This window comes from Lynx canadensis, chromosome D3 (assembly GCF_007474595.2).
Source record: "Lynx canadensis isolate LIC74 chromosome D3, mLynCan4.pri.v2, whole genome shotgun sequence".
Classification (NCBI taxonomy): domain Eukaryota; kingdom Metazoa; phylum Chordata; class Mammalia; order Carnivora; family Felidae; genus Lynx; species Lynx canadensis.
The window spans coordinates 87,294,954-87,315,759 of NC_044314.2; the positions used below are offsets into that span (position 1 = coordinate 87,294,954).

General features: G+C 51.1%; 2 protein-coding genes across 14 annotated transcripts in view; both read right to left on the bottom strand.

Moving 5' to 3' along the window:
• Window positions 1-14,529, bottom strand: part of PITPNM2 (phosphatidylinositol transfer protein membrane associated 2) — a 143,834-nt gene extending 129,305 nt beyond the window's left edge. For all 10 annotated transcript variants that reach the window (XM_036064328.1, XM_030336424.1, XM_030336425.1 and 7 more), the window contains exon 1: window positions 14,463-14,529. The gene's annotated coding sequence lies outside the window, so the exon portion shown is untranslated. The remainder of the gene's footprint in view (window positions 1-14,462) is intronic.
• Window positions 14,530-16,448: 1,919 nt separating this feature from the next.
• The window catches only part of MPHOSPH9 (M-phase phosphoprotein 9), a 60,822-nt gene continuing 56,464 nt past the window's right edge, over window positions 16,449-20,806 (bottom strand). For 3 of the 4 annotated variants that reach the window (XM_030336233.2, XM_032595319.1, XM_030336236.1), the window contains one exon: window positions 16,449-20,429. In XM_030336233.2, coding sequence (XP_030192093.1) covers window positions 20,328-20,429 — 102 coding nt within the window. In that variant the 3' untranslated portion in view covers window positions 16,449-20,327. The remainder of the gene's footprint in view (window positions 20,430-20,806) is intronic. The other variant, XM_030336234.1, reaches the window with a different exon arrangement.

Here is a 20,806-nt window from a genome sequence, read left to right on the forward strand (position 1 = left end):
GTACAAACATCTGTTCAAGTCCCTGCTCTCAATGCTTTTGAGCATAGTGACCTATGGGTGCAACCGCCGGGTCATAGGGCAACTCTGTGTTTAACCATTTAAGGAACCACCAGACTGTCTTCCAGAGCAGCCGCCCCATTTTACGTTCCCCCTAGCAGGGCACCAGGGTCCCCATTTCTCCACATCCTCACCAACACCCGTATTTCCTGTGTTTGGATAACAGCCACGCCTGAGATTTTAAAAGGAGAATTTTAAAGAGTAGCATCTGTTTGCTTTATGCCTGCCGTTCTGTATGGAGCCGCAGAGACCGTGCTGGTCATAGAGTCAGGGGAAACTCAGTTCTAGTTCCAGCTCTGGTGCTCACCGCTGGGCAACTCCGGACAAGCGCTTCAGTCGCTGCGCGCCTCAGTCACGTCCACTGTAGGAACAGAGCTAACGGGCCAAGTGTCACTTCCCTCTGGAGGCAGATATCTGCCACGGGAATGGAAGACAGAGTACCTTCATAAACTCTACGGGATGGCACACAGGTAGTGGGGAAGGGGGGTCGGTGTCCACGTCGTCCCTTGATTTATCTTTTACGACAATGTATGCAAAGGACTAAATCCTTTTCCCTCCGACCTCTTCTTTCTCTGCCTTCGAACAGAGGAGCCAAATCACAGGGACCAGTAGCAAGATGAAGGACCAGGAAAAATTCTAGAAGATCTGCTGAGGGTGACCTTGGCGTCACAATAATTACTGGACATGCTCACACACTCGCGCACACACACACACACACCCGTGGCACTCACACCTCATTATAGACTCGAAGTTTGCCCCCCAAAAATCATGTCACCAGATCCAGAGAAGGACATAGGGCAGGAATTTTCATCCCAACTTGTCAGGTGAGGAAATGAAGATCCAGGGAGAGGAAGGAATCCTGCCCAAGGCCGCACAGCACAGCTTAAACAGAGCCTCTGGTCTCCCGGCACAGTCCAGCCACAGCACAAGACGGCCGTGGCCAGTGGTCCCCACACAGGGCCTGGTCCCAGAGCTACTTCGTCCTCATCACGAGCAGTGGCAGTGGCATCTGTCTGTCTCTCTCTCTCTCTCTCTCTCTCTCTCTCTCTCTCTCTCTCACACACACACACACACACACACACACACACTCACACAGAGACTGAGGTCTCAAGTGAGAAGCCCAGGCTGTCCAGGGAACCAAGTTCCAGGAAGGAAACAGGACCCTCTTTCCTCTATGTCAGGGGAAGCATGGAGCCTCGTGGGCCCCCAGCCTGGTATCTCCATAGTGACACAATCACAGAGGCTGCAGGGCTAAAAATAAAACCTCTACCTCCTGAAACCCCTCCCCCCCCCCCCCCCGTCTGTGCAGCTCCAGCTGCATGGGGGCTTGTGACAGATCGGTGACACTTGGTGACCAACACCTAAGCAGCAAAGAAAGACCCCTGAGCTGTGAAAACAGGTGACAGCACACTCAGGTCACTGGTAACATAAATCACCACCTGTGACACTCCCCTGGAGGAGTCTGCGAAGACTCTCACCCACAGGGTCCTGGACAAACGGACCCCACGTGGGTGAGGGCCAGCAAGCGGACAGTACCCTGCCCTCTGGGCACAAACCCTCAGGCACAAACAAGTGCTCTCTTCATGGCAGGCCTCACGAGGCCCACTTAAGCCTTGGAAGTAAGAAGTGTTTCTTCTCCAACTGCACCGTGGGACAAGCTTGTCCACTTCAAAAAAAGTTCACATAATGCTTAGATGCCTAGGTGGGCTCTCAAAATGGGAGAGCCAGAATGCTGGATTCGAGTCCACTGGCTCTGTGTTCTCGGGGAAGTCGCTTTTCCCTCATGGGCCTCAGGGTCTCATCCGTACGATGGGGTTACGTGCAGAGGGCTGTGGAAGACCTGGCACAGAAGAGGCGCCCCAAGAACTCAGTCACTTGGCCGTCTGCTGGGTGGTATTTTTGTCGGTAGGCCAGCCTGAGAACCTGCCACTGAACTCCCCACATTAGCTGTTAGCTGGCAGCTCACACACACTGAGCCCCCCCCCCCCACCTCACTCTCAATCTGTGTGAACTTCCACTAATCACACACACACAGCCTCGGTTTACAATCCAAGCAATCTGCAACATGGATCACAGCTTATGATGCCTAGTACGATCTTGACTCCATTATGGCTAATTTTAAAAGGCCTTCAAATGCTCAAATAAAGCACAACGTATGCGGCTCCTCGTTAGCCACCCAGCCTTAGGTTAACAATTAAGCATCCTTAATTGGCAGATATGGAAACGTACAGCACAGCTTCCTAGGCACCGCTGCACACGAAGCTGGACCCAGCCTGGTCATGGATTTCCTAAAGCAGCTCATAAAGCTAATTCACATCAAAAGTTAATTAGCCTAATGAAGGCAAGTGTGACTTAGTGAATTCCAGACTGACTTTCTGCTCTGACTCAGCCACCCCAGGAGGCTGCCTGCCGATGTCATCCTCCTGGCTTTGATTTCCTGAAGCAATGAAGGAGCGGCCCCGGGGATGGGGATGATGCCTCAGGAGGCCGTGCGACTGGCACTGCTATCAGCGAGGCATCAGCGAGTGCTCTGAAAGCCACCAAGAGGCAGGACCCACAGCCACCCCCTTCTGGAGCTGGCTCTCTGGAACCTCTGCCAGGGAGAGAGACTTCCGGCAAGTGGAAGTCACAGGTGAGCCCAGATGGGTGGAAGGCCAGGCACCCCCGGGCCTCATGCCCCTCACTGGGAAGACAGTGGCATGACAGTCCCCCATGCCACGCACAGCTGCATCCACGTAGCACCCCTAGAAGGGAGCATCTCTACCCATCGGATGGATACAGAAACCAAGGCACAGAAAGCTCCAATTGTCCAAGGCCACAGCCCTCGGAAAGAGTACAACTCCTGCCTCCCGACCCCCGGGCCCTCCTAGTTCAGCTGTCTTTCACTGTTCCCATCCAGACTCAACACCTCACTGGCCCGGAATCACAACGCAAGTGTCTCCTTCACCAGATGTATGGATAAACCCATACAGTGGAATATGACTCAGCCATAAAAAAAAAAAAAAAAAAAAAAAATGCAGTTCTGTCTCAATCTACAACACGGGTCAACTGTCAGGGCACTGTCTTAAGTGAAGTAGGCTGGTCACAAAGGGACAGATCCTGTATGATTCTACTTACGTGAGGCACCCAGAGGAGTCGCGTTCCTAGAGACAGAAAGTAGGATGGTGGGCACCAAGGGCTGGGGGAGGGGACTGGGGAGTCAGTGTTTCATGGGCACAAGTCTCTGCTTGGGGAAGGTGAAAGCGATCTGGAGACGGACGGTGATGGCAGCTGCAGTGTGAAGGCACTTACTGCCACACAACCGTTCACTTAAACACGGTTACGACGGTAAACTTGATATTATATGTATGTTACACACACAAAACAAGGAACGAAGTTCTCACTTTTGTTTCAACGTGAAGGAACATCGAAAACATTATGTTTCTGTGAAAGAAGTCAGACGTGACAAAGGTCACACACAGGGGCGCCTTGATGGCTCAGTTGATTGAGCATCCAACTTTGGCTCAGGTCATGTTCTCACAGTTCTTGTCGGGCTCTGTGCTGACAGCTCAGAGCCTGGAGCCTGCTTCAGATTCTGTGTCTCCCTCTCTGCCCTTCCCCCTCTCCCTCTCCCTCTCTCTCTCTCTCTCTCTCAAAAGTAAATAAACATTAAAAAAAAAAAAAGAAAGAAAAAAAGGAAAGAAAAGAAAAAAAGAAAAGGTCACACATTGTAGGACTCCTTCTATATGGGACGCCCAGAATAGAAAATCCATAGAGACAGAAAGTAGATTAGTTGTGGTGGGGGAAGGGGTGGGGTGTTTCCTTCTCGGGTAATAAGAAGGTTCTAGAACCAGACAGAGGTGCTGATTGCACAGCCTTCTGAATGTACTATCTGATACTGAATTGTACACTTCAGAAATGGTTAATTATATGTTCTGTGAATTTCACTTCAATTTACAGAAAGGAAAGGGAAGGAAAGGATATCCTGCGGCCCTTCCTGCCTGCTCCCATGTGCCACACAGGCTGGAATCTCCATTTTCCTTCAGGATCCAAGCCTGAGCATAGCCAGAGGCTTGAAATCCTTCTGGGTTATTCCAAGCACCAGAAAGGATTTCAGTGGAAGCAAGAAAACTCAGGCAGGCAGGTGGGCCAGGCCACCTTCCCCATGTTTCATTCAGAGATTCTGTGAACCCCTTTTCCAAGTTCAGCACGAGGTGAGGCACTCCAAGGAAAGCCAAAACGAGATAACTCAGCCCCTGCCCTGAGCCGCATGGGTGGCTAGGACACCTGGGCCCAAGAATTACCGCAAGGGGGGACAAGCTCCAGGGGTGTATCTCCATCGGGAGCAAGGACCCAAATCTGCCACTCTGGACATACACCTCTAGGCCTTCTGGGGAAAGCAAACCCTCATACCTCTAGGTGAAGGGTCCCTGATCTGAGCCAGAGGCTCCTGCGTGGACCCACCTCCATCAGCCGCGCTCCTTCCGGCCCAGGGGCCATGGGCCCTTCCGCTCTCCCCACTCCCAGGAGCCCGGACACACTAAGGCAGGCAGGTGATGGTGGTGCAGGGAGGAGACACAAAGCCTATGCACCTCCCCTCCTCCTCCTCTACCTGGCTTCCTGCTGCACTCCTAACATGGCCACTCTGGTCCCTTCTCTTTCTCTAATGAGCCACAGAGTGAGGAAAAGGGCAGCAGCGGAGCAGGAAGAGGGGACAGACACAGTCCAAGCTGACCCGGCCTCCGGTGAGAATCCAGGCTGGATGGTTAACGGGTCCTCCCCCTTCCCAACAAGCTCACTCTGAACTGTGCCTTTTTTAAAAAAACTGCCTGCCCCACCCCTGATGAGGGAGCATAAGGCAGGCGGAGGGCAAAACACAAGCTAAAAACACCCCCCCCCCCAGGTGGCATATGTGTGAAATTCCTCGGACACTCCTGGCTGCCCAAGAACAAAAGAAAGGGGAAAGCCAATGGTTAACTGACAGAGATCACAGTCATACAGGACATGAGTCTCCATCGGGTTTACAAACATCTTAGTAAATTACAAGAAAAGGCAATCCTATCAGTAGCCTAATCTCTAGAAACCGGTAGACTCAGTTTCCCGGAGCCCCGGTATCAACCTCCCCTCCATAGTGATGTGGGAACAAAGACAAGAAGGAAATGGCAGGTAAAATTAAATTTCCTTATAACCTGCAGCCCCATTGACAAACACTTGAAGCAAATCCAGAGTATAACATTTCTCCAGGAACCCCCTACGGTCCTAATGTTAATGCCTCACTAGAGGGAAAACAACCGTAGCCTGACAATAGCAAGGCCTCTGGTATCTCAGGAGTTGTTAGCATATCAAAGTCCTTCTGGAGGCCTCCCTTTTGACTTTATTCCCCAACTTCACAGTATATGAAGCCCCAGCAGGGCTCTTCCTGCCCACGGGTCCTGTCCCTGTGCTTTAATAAAATCACCTGTTTGCACCAAAGACATCTTCAAGAATTCTTTCTTGGCTGTCAGCTCCAGACCACCTCACCATCACCCCAAAACTTCATCACCCCCACACACAGGGGTTGACCAGCCATCACTCTCCTAGGAATGCTGTTCTCATTTGAGGAGGGAAACAAAGCACGAGACATACCCCGTGGCCCAAGGCCCTGCTTCGGGGTCTCTGATCGGGAGCCTCCCAGGTGTACAGCTGGAGACATCAGGGCCCGAATCTGTAAACAGCCATGACCTCAGAGCGTGCTGTCTCAGGGAATCTGCCTAAGTTTGTGGAGCTCTGTGGCCTCTTTGAAAAGCAAAAGCTACGTAACAAACAGAAAAGGAATTCTGTTTTTTCACCTTTGGAAAAAAAAAAAAAAAAGAAGGAAGGAAGGAAGGAAGAAAAGAAAAAAGGCGAGAAAATCACATACGGACCCAAAATGAGAAGCCCTCTGCACTGTTCAGACTGAATCAGATCAGGAATACTGATGGGACATAACACCACAGCAAGGGCGTGTAACAGACGTGACTGAACATGAACACGACTGTGAGGAATCCGGACCTGGCGAGGTCAACAGTGAGCTTCCTCTGCAGTTGGCCCAAATCACAACCTCTCTGAGTTATGGTGTCCCCATGTGTGAAACAGGGCAGGTGGAAGCTCAGGGTGCCAATTCATGACCCCTCTGAGCCTCAGTTTCCTCACCTGTCAAACGGGCACAGCAGCACTTATGTGGGTCAAATGAGGCACGGTGGGTAAAAGCACCGTGTGTACCGCAGGGTATTATAAAAAGGTGGATAAACAAGAAAGGCCCCTTCACCTCTGGACCCTACAGTCGCTGCCTCTCCCAACATGGTCATCAGGCCCTGCGTCACGACCAGCCACTGTGCCAGGCACTAGGTTCAAAGACAAACAAGCCAAGTCCCTCAGCCTGCGGAACAGCTGGGCCAGACCAGGGGTTCCCACTGTGGTTTCGAGAGGGAAGAGCCTTCTCCTGGAGCAGTAATCTCGGTATCTGGAAAAGTCCATAATTAAAGGTCGACCTAACTGGGTACGAGACACGTGCCATTATTAGCCTAAACCCTCCAAACACCAGTCCTGCAGCTACCAGGCCACCAGGACAAACTTGAGTGAACTGGTTGGCCCAGAATTGATGAGCCGGCCTCCAGTTCACTACTGTGTCCTTGAGTCTCAATTCTGCTCCACGTCCAGCCCTAGGCTCTTAAGGTTTCAGGGAAACGGAAAGTCATTCCTCCACGCGGAAAGGTCAAACCCTTGGACTTGGTTTTTTCCAATGCTCCTTCCGGTTCATCCAGTCGTAAGATTCTGAATTCCTTTCTTCCCCCCTGCTGGAAAGTCAGACAGAACATTCCTCGGGAAAGAGACTTTCTAGCCAGGGGAAATAACAGAGGTAAAAAGAAAAATGGGTGTAATTGAGTGCTGTAAGCCTTGGTACCCAGGGAGCGCGGGACGGACCGGGCTGGTCAGCAGTCATTACCGTGAACTCACGATGCTACGGTGAGTCACCAGAGGCTGGGAACCGAAATAAAACCAGCGTTCTCTAGCACAGCACAGGACGGGAGCTCAGCTGCATACTAATGCAGGGATCTGTTAACCACCTCCCTTGCTACTTCCCTGCAGCAAAGGCACGGGCTTCGGGCCTCGCTGCAGCCAACTCCAAATTAATGAGCTCCTTTCCGCACGGGGTTAATACAGACCGTGCTCTGGACCAATTAAACAAGCCACTTCAGAACTTTGCTTCACTGTATTGGAAAATGTCACACACGCAGAGGAAAAATTAGGTCTTGGATTATCCACGTCCCTGGCTAAACCAGGGAGCGAGCTTTCAGAACTCTCCAGGCTTTTGTTATTAATGGTGTTTTAGCGTCGGGTTCTCCAACACATCAAACAAATTTCCTTTAAACTAGTAGTTACCGGGGCGCCTGGGTGGCGCAGTCGGTTAAGCGTCCGACTTCAGCCAGGTCACGATCTCGCGGTCCGGGAGTTCGAGCCCCGCGTCGGGCTCTGGGCTGATGGCTCGGAGCCTGGAGCCTGTTTCCGATTCTGTGTCTCCCTCTCTCTCTGCCCCTCCCCCGTTCATGCTCTGTCTCTCTCTGTCCCAAAAATAAATAAACGTTGAAAAAAAAAAAAAATTTAAAAAAATAAACTAGTAGTTACCGACTGCCACGGGGGAAGGGCTGCGGGCCTCCCACCTCCCAGATGGTTCAACCATAATAAACGTTTGGCCTGTCAGATGCACAACACTGGCGAACTAATTGAAATATGCTGCAAACCCAAAATAAATGTGAAATGATTGTTTCCCTACACGGTAGCCGCCGAATTGCCTTCGTGTCTGGCCCTGACGAATGCTCCCCACCCGGCTCGGTGAGCCTCGCTGATGTGTGGTTTCCAAAGGACTTAAATGCTTTTTTCCATTGTGATTACCCAAGAGGGAAAAAGTGTAATTGCAGAGAATGTTTGGGTTTTTTCCCCCCCTCTCATGAAAATGCAAGTGAAAAGTCAACTCTTACAAAGTGCCAAGAAAAGCAATTAATGGGCCCTCCAGTAGGACGGAGGAGGGGAGTGGACGTGCTATCACGAAACCAGCCTTAGCGGAGCTTCCGGACCTCGGGGAAGCCCTGCCCCTCGGCCAACCTGTGCCCGAGTATTCTCCACTGAAGATGAGAATGGTCACCTTATTTCTACCCCACACACTCCCTCCCCCTCACCCGCCTCGAGATGGCCTCGAAAAGGGCTGCACAGGGACAGCAGGGGACAGCTGGCTGCACCTGCTGAGCTGGCCCTCCCTCTACCCGCCTCACTCAGGACCCTGGCGCCTGGTAAGCCCCCAGCGGGGGGCTGGATTCTTTTGTGGAATGAGGCCAGGTGAGCCCAGCAGGCTGCAGAGCCTGACTCAGTCCTGGCAGGGCAGCAGTGGGGAAAGAGCTGGCACCCTGCTCCACAGCACAGCCGATGAGTCAGCCAGGCCCTACAGAGGCCGCGGGGGGGGGGGGAGCCCCCCCCCCCCCAGCTGCCCAAAGAGAAAAGGCCATCCATCCCCAGGAACCACCTCTGCAAAGGGAAACAGCCTCAGAGAGAAGAACGAGCAATCATCTGTATTACCTGCGTTCCAGCTCTTAACAGGGCACGCGGGGCAAAACGTTTCTGGAAAGGTTCCCAGGAGGAACAAGGCCAGGATTTGAAGCCATAGGAAGCCCCACGTTGGCCTGAAACACCTCCCTAAGAGGGTCATTCCTTTGGGTGAAGGACTACCCTAGCTCCTCTCAGCAGAGAGCAGTTAGAGGGACCTACGTAGGCTTGCTGACCCTCCCTTGTTGGGGGCGGGGTGCCCACAAGCATCTCCAGACAGCAGGCTTGTGGAAAGCAGAGGTGGGTGCACCTTCTGAAAGAGGGCACAGGGGAGCCAAAAGAGGGGACCTATGCCCGAGAACTCGTCCTTTTCAATGGCACCCGAGATAGCAAACGCCAGAATCTGCAGCCTTAGCTCCCATTCCCCACGTACGTACTGAGCACCAATGAGGTGCCCTGTGCTAGATGCTGGAGCCACCACGGGGGGGGCGGACACGATGGCATGAATGGCAGACCAGGTCCCTGCACTGGGGGAGACACGAGGAGAAAAGAATCCCACCGCATGTGTGCCAGACGTGAGGAGGAAGAGCCACGCGGGAGCCGACCAGGGGTGGGTGCAAATCTCGGCCCCGCCCAGCTGCTTCTGCGAGCGCAAGCAGGTTACTATACCTCTCTGAGCCCGTTTCCTCTTTCTGTAAAGTTTGGGTAACAGTCCGTCCTTATCTCTGAGGAATGCTGTGGCACTCAAGTGGAAAGAAGCCATTGTGGAAGCGCTCTGTACACACGGGTCGTCCTCATTATTCACGGATTCCGTGTTTACGAATTCCTTACTAACGTTACCATGTCGTGGTGCTTACGTGGACATTTGCAAACATGCGCAGGGCAGGGAAGGATTTTGAGTCATCCAGTGTGTGTGATCCCAGCTGAGGCTGAACAAGGTAACACGCTGCCTTTTGTTTCAGCTCTAGGACCGTAAACGAGTGTCCTTTTTGCTTTCTATTTAGTGCCACGTTTTCTCACATTTTGGTGCTTTTCGTTGTGATTCCACCATGTGAAGTGGCCACGGGCCCAGTGTTGAATCACCAGCCCCCTGTTTCCGAGCAGTGATGGGCCTCACAGAGGAAATACCCATGTTAGATAAGCTTCATTCAGGTGTGAGTGTAACTGCTGTTGGCTGTGTTGTGTTAATGAATAACAGTATCTACTATATTAGGCATCTTTAAACAGAAACATACATAAAACAAGGTGATGTACCGATCGGTGAACCAACGTGTGACCAGAGGCTCACAGGAACCTAGCCTGCCCTTCCCCTAGGGCAGCGGTTCTATGCTCCCTGATGCAGTGTTCGTGACACCTTAGAGACGGAATGGCCGGGATTCAGGAGACTGGACTGTGTGCACAAGCGATGTATGATACATTATGAGTGGAAGTCTTTTGCTCTGCAGGGCTCTCCTTCCCGCAGCCGCAGGTGGGCAGGTCCATACCCCGCCTATTACATGGCTCTGAGACGGGATCTGCCTCCCGGTCCCCCAGTCCTGCTGCTGTTTTGGAGACTTTCTGCTCTTGCCCTGCACCCCGACTCCTGACCCCATTGCCACAACAGAAAAGCTTTGCGAAGGATGAGGGCCTTCAGCCAGGAGAGGATGTGAAACTGCTTTCTCCATGCTCTCCTCCAAGGCCGTTGCTTCGGGTTTTGATTTGTCTGTTACCGGAACCCTGCCTGTTGGTTAATTTTCTTCCCGTCCTCTGGCAAGGGCAGTTGTTAATATGAGTAATGAAAGCAAATGCCAGCTCTCCTCTCCAACAGCGCTCCCTGTGTCTCTGGCCATAAAGCTTGAGCCTGGGTTTGTCATGGTGTTTGCTGGGCTGGGCGTGAGGGAGTCGGCACCCCTTTACCCATTTTACAGGAAGAAAGGGCCAACGTGTGAGGCTGCCGCTGTCATCAGCCTTGCTAAGTATAAAGAGCGAGCACTGAACTGGCAATCAGAGACCTGGGGCCCAGGCTGAAAGAGGGGTGTTGGGCAAGTCACTTCTCTTCTGCTGGCCTCAACTTCTAGTCTTTAACGGGGTGCAACTCTCCCAACTCCAGTGTTCTCAGGCACTCTGTCCAGGGCTAGAGACAGTGTCAAAAGGCATCACCCCCCCCCCCCCCCCCCTTTACCTTCTAGACCAGTCCTCTCCCTTCACACCCACACTTTTCTGGTGTGGCCTTTGTAATTAGACCCTAAATCCCACACACCTTCACAGGTGCTGTGGCCATGAAAACTCCACCTGTTTGTCAAGGCCTTGTTCAAATCCTACCTCTTCCAGGAAGTCAGCCCTGATTGCCTGACCCAGAAAGGGCGTCTCCTCCTCTGTGCCTGCCATTTAAATATCTTTTTTTTCTAAGATTTTTATTTTTAAGTAATCTCTACACCCAACGTGGGGCTTGAACCTACCACCGTGAGATCAAGAGTCGCATGCTGTACCAACAGAGCCAGCCAGGTGCCCCTGTGCCTGCCATTTAAGCAACAGTTAACACACACAACCTGTGTAACTTGTGGGGTACATCTCCCTAACCACACGGTGAGCCGGCCTAAGTTTTAGGTGCAATGTCACTTACTGTATTTAACTCACTTTATCTGTCCTGTTTTCCAGAAACCTTTTGTGACTTACAAAGAATACAGATAGGTTTACACATAAACATACACACAGACACAAAGGAAAGTAGGAATAAATATGCTGACCACGAGGGTCAGTGAATACAATTGCTAGATGGAATAATGCATTGTACACCAAGCATCCTGGAAGCCAAGGAGAAAAGGTAACTGTAAATCAATTGAAAAGACCGCGTGGGCGGTACGGGGAGGGTCAGGTAGAACTGGGTACAAATCCAGAGAGCCTTCGGGCAAATCACTTAATCTCCCTGTGTTTCCATTTCTTTCTCTGAGAAAATGGGGGAAGAACACTACTTACTAACCCCCAGGACTAACGAGGAAGCCCGTCACACAGTACGCACACACGGCATGTCTTTCCCCACCTTCCTTCTCGTGGTCAAAGGAAGTGGCAACCTAGTTTCTTGCCGGAGGCAAAGTTTGCCTGGCCCTAGATTCTAAAACAAAGTTTTCAAACAAGACTACGTAGGAAGCCTTGAGCAGAGAGGGGGTCAATGCCCCCTGTTCCAGGTTTTGGAGCAAACCAGACTGGGATTTGTCATGGCTCTATTTAACAACATCCCCAGGTACCCAGTAGAAGGTTAATAAACATCAACAGAATGAGCTACGGTGAAGCAAAGACCACTTGGCCACATCCGTGTCCCCCTGCACGGGATCCTGGTAAGCTGGTTTCAGAACGGCCGTCTGCCAAGGGGCTGACCTCACGTAAGCAGGGCTGAGAAGAGGCGTGCGAACACATGACTGCTGGCTCTGACCACCTCCCCTGCCCAGCACTAAGGCCTCACGAGTGAGATCCTTGGGACCCCTCCATTGCAGGGCACATGGCCCGTGACATCTTTTTCAAAAGCAGCAAGGCAATGATCTTGAAGGACCAGCAGTTTCCTCTTCTAATCTCTACAAACGCTGCACATTCTCCATGAATAGCTCTTCTCAGAGGCCAAGTCGGAAAGACTTAACCGGATGGGATGGTTAGAAGCATCCGCTTGGTTTTAAAACTGGCCTCTAGATAGAGAGGGAGGAAAGGTGGATCCCCTGAGAATCTACAAGAAGTCAACTTGGGACGAAAAGGGCTCCTGGCAGCATCCGAGCCAACTCCTTGACATTCACCCAACATTTTCCTGAGAGCAGACCATGAGCCAGGCACTGGGGGTACAGAGAAAAGCACTCAGCACCACTCCCCCGGGAGCTCAGTCTAAGTGGGGAGGTTGGGGGAGGGGGCGCCTATAAACAGATAACTGGCTGTTCCACGCCGTGAGTCATACTGGGGTAGCACAAAGGTGGGGGTGATCCCCTTTACCCGGGGAAGGCCTGTAAAGACAAGCCTGGGTCCTGATAAGAGAAATTTGATAAGAGAGAAGGGAAGAGGCAGGGCCCAGATCCTGAGGGGCCCGTACTTGCAGAGGAATTTTCTTTCAGATTCCACAAGGACCAACCAAGACCAAGAGAAACCAAGTGTCTTAGTTAAGCTCGCACAGACACTGTGGGACAGACAGGCCTGGAACCTTGACCCGTGGAGTCCAATTCTCTGCCCCACTGCCTCCCGCCCACAGTGAGCTGTGGGAGGCCAGAGAGAAGGACCATCCCACGCTCACCACCCAGAGAACAGCAGAGCTCGTACTGTCCTAGTCATCTGGCGACTCACTCCCTACAAGAAAACAGCCCTACCTAACTCATGGTGTTTCTTTTGCGAAGGGAGAGGGCCGGGCATCTCTTCCGATCAGGGCGTACAGATTCTTCGCAGATGCAAAATAATTTCACTGCAACAGCCCAGGCGTTAGATAGCCTGCCCCCCACCCCCACCCCCAGGCAAGCTGGGGTGGGGGCTTCTACTCCATCTAGAAGCTCACTGTGCCCAGGGTGCCAAGCCAGGCCGGAGGAACTGGGAATGAATCAAACTCCACTCCCATCCTCCAGGAGCTCACAAGCCAGCAAGGGGAGATAAGCCAGGCACAAAAAGTAACTGTAAAATAAGGCAGAGCGCGATAAGAGCCACACAAGAGACATAAAATGCAATGACACTTCAGAACAGAGACAGTCCCGCCGGGCGCTTGGGTGTTAGTCCAGGTCCAGATGAAGGAGAGGGGTCTACCCTATCAGCTCCAGGGACTCCCAGGTGGGCGCTGGGGTGAGAGCTGCTAGTGGACCAAGAAAGATGCTCAAATGAGGTCTCCTTTGAAGAATCCCGATTCTGCAGAGGGCGAAGCATGCAGGCCTGAGACTTCGCAGAAGTGCCCCAGCCCCTCTGAGGCAGGGAGAGGAGTGTAGGGTGAGGAATCTAGAATTTCGATATAGGGGCAGCAGGTCCACTGAAAGCAGACCGGGCTAGAGGAAAAGCCTTGAAATGACATTTGCGGAGCAAGCACATTGTTTACTTAGAATGTGGATTTGGGGTTTCTTGTGGGGGGTGGACTTACACATTATGGGGGAGGCGGGAAGTGTCCCCCTCTCCCCCAAACAGCCATGAGCCCCAGACGAGAAAGGCTGGAAGGGGAAGCTGCCTGCTCTAACACAGCCGGCACGCCAGGTTACAACAGGAAAGGGAGACTCTCAGGATGCAGATGGGCCAGATTTTCCTCCAGCCTAAGGGGGAGCACCTTCTTCTAAGTTCTGGCCCCTCTCCGAGGGCCACGCCCCGTGCTTAGGCCCCACACAACCCACCGGGCCACAGCCGGCGCTGGAGGGCTGTCCGGCTGGAGGCGGGAAACCGCACAAGGCTGGACAGAGCGCTGTGCCCACCACTTCCTCCCGGCCCCTTCCTGGCCCTTCCTCAAGAGCGCGGGCCGGCCCGGACAGGCCCGGTGCTGCACACACACCTGCCCCCCGACCGCGGTGACACTTGTCACTGGGGGAGGGGAGTCCTCCGCGCCCCGGCCGCAACCGACGGAAATTCGGCAATTAGCATTTGGGGCCCGACTCCGGAGGGCCGGCGAGTCCCCGGGGGCCGGGCTCCGGGGCGACTTCCTGAGGCAGGGGTCCCCGCGCGCGCCACACCCTCCTCCCCGCGCGGGGCGGCCGGGCCCGGGTCTCCCACTTTTCCCCCCCTCCCTCCCCTCCCTCCCTCCTTCCTTCCTTCCTTCCCTCCCCGGCGGGCGGGCGAGCGGGCAGCCGGGGCCTCCGGGGTCGCCGCCCCGCGCCCGGCTCTCCGGGGGCCCGCCGCCGGCCCGAGGAGGGTCCCCGGGCCGCGCCGCCTTCCGGCCGGGCCGCGGCGACACTCACCCCGCTCGGCGCGGCCGCGGCTCCGTCCTCTTCGGCCCGCGCTGGGCCGCCGCCGCCCGCCTCACGCCGCCGGGGAGGCGCGGCCCCGCGGCCCCGGCCCGGCCGGCTGCGCCCCGCGGCTCCGCGCGCCGCCGCCGCCGCCGCCGCCAGCTGGCCCCGGGCGAGCGGGCCGGGCCCCCGCGGGCATGCTCCCGGGCCGTCGGCGCGGGCGGGCGCGCACGTGCTGGCCCCGCGGGTCGCGGCGGACGACGAGGCGGCGGCCGGCGTGGGCGCGGGGCCGGGCGCGCCCGCGGACGGGGCTGGACAGCTCTACGCCGCGGCGCCGCCGTGCCCCGCGCGCCCCAGCGGCCGCTGCAGCCCGTGCGCGCCGGGCCCGCCTCGCATTCCCCCACTCGGCGGCGGGCCTGCGCCTCCGTCAGGCCGCGCGGGGAGCGGCGGCGAGTCCCGGCGAGGGGCCGCCCCCGCCCGCCCCGAGGGCTGGGCTCCGCCGGAAGAAACCCGGCAAACTTCGGGGCCGACTCGCGGTCTCCCCGCCGCGGCCTGGGCTCGCCCCCCTCCCCTCTCCGGGGCGTGGGGGTCGGGGGAGGGGGGGCCTCGTGGCTCCTGCAACCCCGTCGGCCTTGCCCGTCAGACTTGCAACTGTGCTAGAGTAGCCAAGTGCATTTGCGGAAGGGCACGAGAGGGCTTGCGGCAATCGGCACCCTTAAGTGGCTTTTTTTTTTTTTTTTTTAAACAATCAAGTTCTTGAGGAGTAAGAGGACAAGTCTAGGGGAACAAAGCGCGTGCGACGTCGTGAAGCACTTGGAATGTTGTGGCCAAACCGGAGGTAGTTAACTGAGGCCCAAACCTAGATGCTGGATACTCCTATCGGTTTAGAGACCCGGTTTGCAGCGCACAGGCAGCCAGTTCTTTTCCACGACACCGAATACTTTCGCTCTGGGCTAAAAAGATGAAAACGCCCCTTGGTCGTCAGAAAAGGTGGGAGTAGTAACAGCCAGAGGGTACGCCCGCAGCTCCAGCCCACCGACCTCAAAAGAAACTGGAAGAGGGTCAGAAATAGCTTCATCTTGATGTTCCCTCCGGGTTGGACTCTCCAGTCGTAAACAAAGAGACCAAGAGGGTAGTGGGTGCAATTTAAAAGAAATCGTGAAGTGTGTATTTAGACTGAGCAAGAATGGACTTGCTTGCCAAGATCTGAAGTCATAGAATTAAATGGGCACACCTAAAACCCAGCTTCCCTATCACCAAGTATATCACCTTCTGCAGTTGAAAGGCATGCTTTCTTGGGGCGCCTGGGTGGCGCAGTCGGTTAAGCGTCCGACTTCAGCCAGGTCACGATCTCGCGGTCCGTGAGTTCGAGCCCCGCGTCGGGCTCTGTGCTGACTGCTCAGAGCCTGGAGCCTGTTTCCGATTCTGTGTCTCCCTCTCTCTCTGCCCCTCCCCCGTTCATGCTCTGTCTCTCTCTGTCCCAAAAATAAATAAACGTTGGAAAAAAAAAAATTTAATAAAAAAAAAAAAAAAAAAAGGCATGCTTTCCTCTGAAAGGGCAAGTGCTAAAATTAAAGCAGTCCAAGACTCTGTTGAGACAAAGAGCAAAACCACCAAAGGCTGCTCATCCCCTTGGTCACTGTCAGAATTGGGGACTAGGCCAGGAAAGCCATCATTACAGAACTCTCCTTAAAATACCCATTTTATGACCTTATGACAATCCCTCTGAGACAAGAGAAGGTGACCCATCGAACACCAAACTCTCACCTTCCCTCCACCACGATGTGCCTTTGAGACCCACTGGGGAAGATTTTAGGAGCACACGCAGATCTCCAGTGAGGCCCTTTGCCCATCAGCCACTCAGAACTGAGCACCTGCATACCATTGTAACCTTGCCATGATTACACCCAAACCCATAAACTCAGAGGCCTTACTACCATCAAAAAGCAGACCCCATGGTTACCCGGCAGAAATAAATACACTAACATCGCAAGACAGTTCATATCCACAAATATTTATTGAGTGCCTATATGCAAGAATGAAGACAGGATGGCCGCCGGCTCTCCTGGAGCTTACAGTTCCACCACTCCAGTACTTGCCTAGCTTTAAAAACAGCGGCAAGAAGCACTTGTCTTTGCCCAACCATCAGCAGCACTGGAGGAAGCAAGTTTTTCACATTATATTGGTCACTGTTACAGTGCAATTGTGGATAAATATCTTTGAAGGTTGTAGTCACAGCAATGACATGGTGTATCATGTCCAGCAAATGCAAATTTATGGCTTGATTCCCCCTATTTGAGAGGCATCTATTGAAATAAAACACACATAAGAAGGAGAAAGCTTCATAACACAGGTCCTAAGAATACTGGTGTAGTTTATTATCAAACTGCCACAGAACTCTTGGCAACAATAATTTCCTGCAAAGTTTGTGCAATAGAACTGGTTGAATCAGACCTGTAAACCTCATGACCATAGGCCACACACGCTCACTCATGGCTGGTAAGTAGGATTTACCTGTATGATTCTTAAAGGGCTCTAGGTACACACTTAGTTTTTAAAGCTTCTGAAAGACTCGCAGCACAAGTGGCACTTTAAAATGTAGTGAAAACCGCTTTTGAGATAAAAATTAAAATGACAAAAATGTCTAATTTTACTACAGATGTTAAGTGCAGGATTCAAATTTAAATAGCATTCGGCAAAGCACCTGGCTTTTTAGAGTTAAAAAGGGGAACATGTTTCGGTTGTTTATCGAACTCTAAAATCATAACCTTCATGTGGATCTTCTAGTGGCAGGCACTTCTTCATGTAGTCCTGCTTCACAGGCCATCACCTAATTTACATGTCTAATTACAGAACATTCCAAGGAGCAATTATTTTGGTTACATTGCCAACACTTTTTTTTTTAAGAAAAATCGCCTATATCAGATAACCCCCAAATCACCTATTTAAGATGCTTCTGAACTTACACTCAATAGGTTACCAGCTTTGTCACTTAAAAAAAAAAAAAAAAAAAAAAAAAGAACCTTATACCAGAAGATCAAACTCCAAGAATTTTTTTTTTTTTTTTTTTTTTTTTTTTTTTTTTTGCAAAAAGGTGGAGAGAACACCTTAGACCACCTAACAAATATCAACCAACCCAAGGTAATGTTTAAGTCAATTGCTGGGGACACAACCTACTTTTCTATTTAAAAAGTGCTAAATCACTACTTCAAATTGAAAGACCTTTTAAACTAGGAATGAATCTGAAATGTACTTTTACTGAAAACTGACTAAGCACCAGGTACTTTACATAATCTTCTTTAAATTGTTAGGAAGTTTCTTATCACTTCATCTTATCTTCCGCTGCCGCTGGGCTGGCTGCCGAGGCAGGCAGGCCTGAGCCTGGTGGTGACCCAGGTCTACCTGGCTCCCCTGTCCCTTCCGTCCCAGCACGGTGCCCTCCCAGCACGGCCACAGCCACGTTAGCTACCTCTGTAGAGTCAGCTGAATACCTAATGTGCCTCGGGACTCTGGAAAGGAAAGGTAGGGGGCAGACCCAAGTGAAAGAGAGAACTCTGTATGCGTTTAAAAAGGCACTCCCACTCGGGTTCTTACTACACTGCAGCTTAGCCCCTGCGGGAACAAAGTGGCTCACCTCCCAGGAACAACAGCTGCTTTCTAAGATTGCCATCTTTGGGGTTCAATTGTTTTTGAGTGTTCCCATGGGTAAATTAAGCACAAAAAAGGGAAAGATGGCTGAAAGGATTTTCCTTGGTTCTCTTCACAGCTACAAAGAAGAAAAAAAATTTTTTTAATTTTTAAATAAGTGACTGATACTTCCAATCTATTATACATTTCAAGAATAAAAGCGTACGTTTTCTGAGAGTGAGCACAGAAGAGATTTTGAAGGTATTTCATATCTTTCTTGGAATAAGCCAACAGAGACTAAGATAACTCCTTCACAAGATAAAACCATAATCTCTTCTGAAATGGCAATTTCCTATTCTTAAGAAGGTAGTAGACTTTACTTATGATAAAAGTAGGGAACAATGAATATCCTAATTTTCAAGTTAGTTTTTAATATCACGTATAGAACACAAAGGGAATACCATCAGTAAAGTCAATCCCTTAACTGGATTTTGACACAGCTGTACTGGAGCTTGATTAAAATTAACTTTTTCTTTACTACAACTCGGAGACTTAAAAAAAAAAAAAAGGCTAGGAAAAAAATACCACAAATAAAGGCACTTATTCCGTTGATGAATAACTGTGACTAGTTCGAGGTGTTCAACTGGTGGCAGGAGCTGGGATCTAAGGTTCGATTCACGGATAGGAGTAAGAGGGGCATCGGTCAGCCGGCCCCTCCCTGCGGAGACCCCCTCGCTCCCTGCGGAGACGCCCTCCAAGCTGAGAAGGGTGCTCGGCTGGGGCATCAGGCCTGGAGCTCAGCCAGGTAAGCTTTGGTGAAGGGTGCTCAAAGACAGTTTGAGAACCCAGCTCAAAGGCATACGTAGATCCTGGTGGAGTAATGGTTGGCTTGGCTCATAACTATAATATCTATAAGCTGTTAAGAGGTTACATAAGAAGAAAAGACTCAAAAGAACACCAAACTTTAAAACCTGAGCATTGTTAATGGGAATCAATTTGGAAAGTTTAGAATGAATCTATTTATCAACACATACACAATATGTGGGCACTGGATTCTGACTGGCCACCAAACCAGACCAGCAGTCAGAACACAGACTCACTAGCGCCGATCAGAGCACAGCCTCCTGCCCACGTGCCACCGCCAAGAGCCAAGAGGGACTGCCAAGGCGGTGAGCTGGAGCCCTCCGGCAAGGCCAGAAGAAAGGTCCAAGGCTCCAGCTACACACGTTCCCCATCCATGAATTAGCAGGGTGGGCTGCCCTGATCTAAACCTGGCGCCCTTACAGCACCTACTATGGGAGTAGTTTGTGGCCGGAGTCGGGCGGGGCTGGGGGGGGGGGAGGGGGAGACGGGTTAAAAATGTCTGTGTGAGGGCTCTGACAACTGAAGCCATGTGCACTGAGAAGCACGGCCGCTCTGACGATCCAGTGGGGCGGCGGCCTGTATTTCATCAAAGTTTTATCCATCGATTTATTGTCACAAGTGGGTCACAGATTCAAAATGATGGGCAGAAAGCTACAGCTCTCCAATTGTTTAACGTTTTCTGAAAAGCAGTACATATATGACTAAAGAATTAGAGTATTACAGCTCTCATTTTTCTTTCCTTACAAATAATAAAGTTCAAGGGAAACAAAATGAGTTGTTCATAGTTTTCAAAGCTTTCCGATATTCCATCATTTCCAGTATTTCTACTACTACTATTCTAACATTCACTCTAAGACATGTTCCTAATAGGAATTGCATTAGCAATTTTTTTTTTTTTAAATCTCAACACAACTAAAATCCAGGGAATGCTGCATTTTTCTTTTGCTTTTTGCATTCAGCATGTCTATCATTATGGAAGCTGTTCTTAAGCATTTATTAAAAAAAAAAAAGAATCATATTCACAATGTAGAACAAGTATATAAAATTAGTGTGCAAAGTTCATTGTAAAAGGATAACACTATTTGTTTAGAAACAAGCTGCCTCCACTGTTTACATTTCCTTACTATTGATATAAACTGGAGACTTATACTATTTAAAAATAAGACTTTTTAAATAGTAAAATATACAAGAGATTCCTGAGCATAACAAAAATATCTCGAAAATATGTGGCCATTTGAAGTATAAAATAGCAAGTGTAAAGAATAGCATGATTGTAAAACTACTATTTGAAGGCTTATAAACAGTACAAAATAGTTCGCCTTTTCTGAGTGCATAATTATACATTAGTGCAAACAAAAATGTCTCAAAATTTAATGGCTACAAATCTCAGAGATTTGCAGAGGTGCGCAAAACATGAAATTTCTTTAATGTCATTCGAACTGAACCCAGTTCTCGATTAATCCTTTCCAAACGATCTTCCAAGGCTTCCTAAGGGAAAATAACAGGAAACGTTTAATTAGAATTCTACATCAAGTTCACTGGTTCTATAATTACCACCAAATTGACCTTTCTTTTCACAAAAGAACTAGTATAAACATTAAACTTACAGAATTATTATATTTTTTAAGCACATCATCTGATTTCTTTAAACTAACAACATGAATCAACGTTTCAACCACTCAAAACAACTGCTGCACCTTAACATATCCTCAGTACATGTGCCGCTTTGAGTACGTGGAAACCCCAGCAAGGGCAGTGCGGCTCACTGGAACGAGGGAATTCCCTGACTCCAGAACTGCGAACAGAATAAGAGGAACCAAGGAGGTTCTTCATACATTTCACCAGAAGAAATGGACACGTTGAAC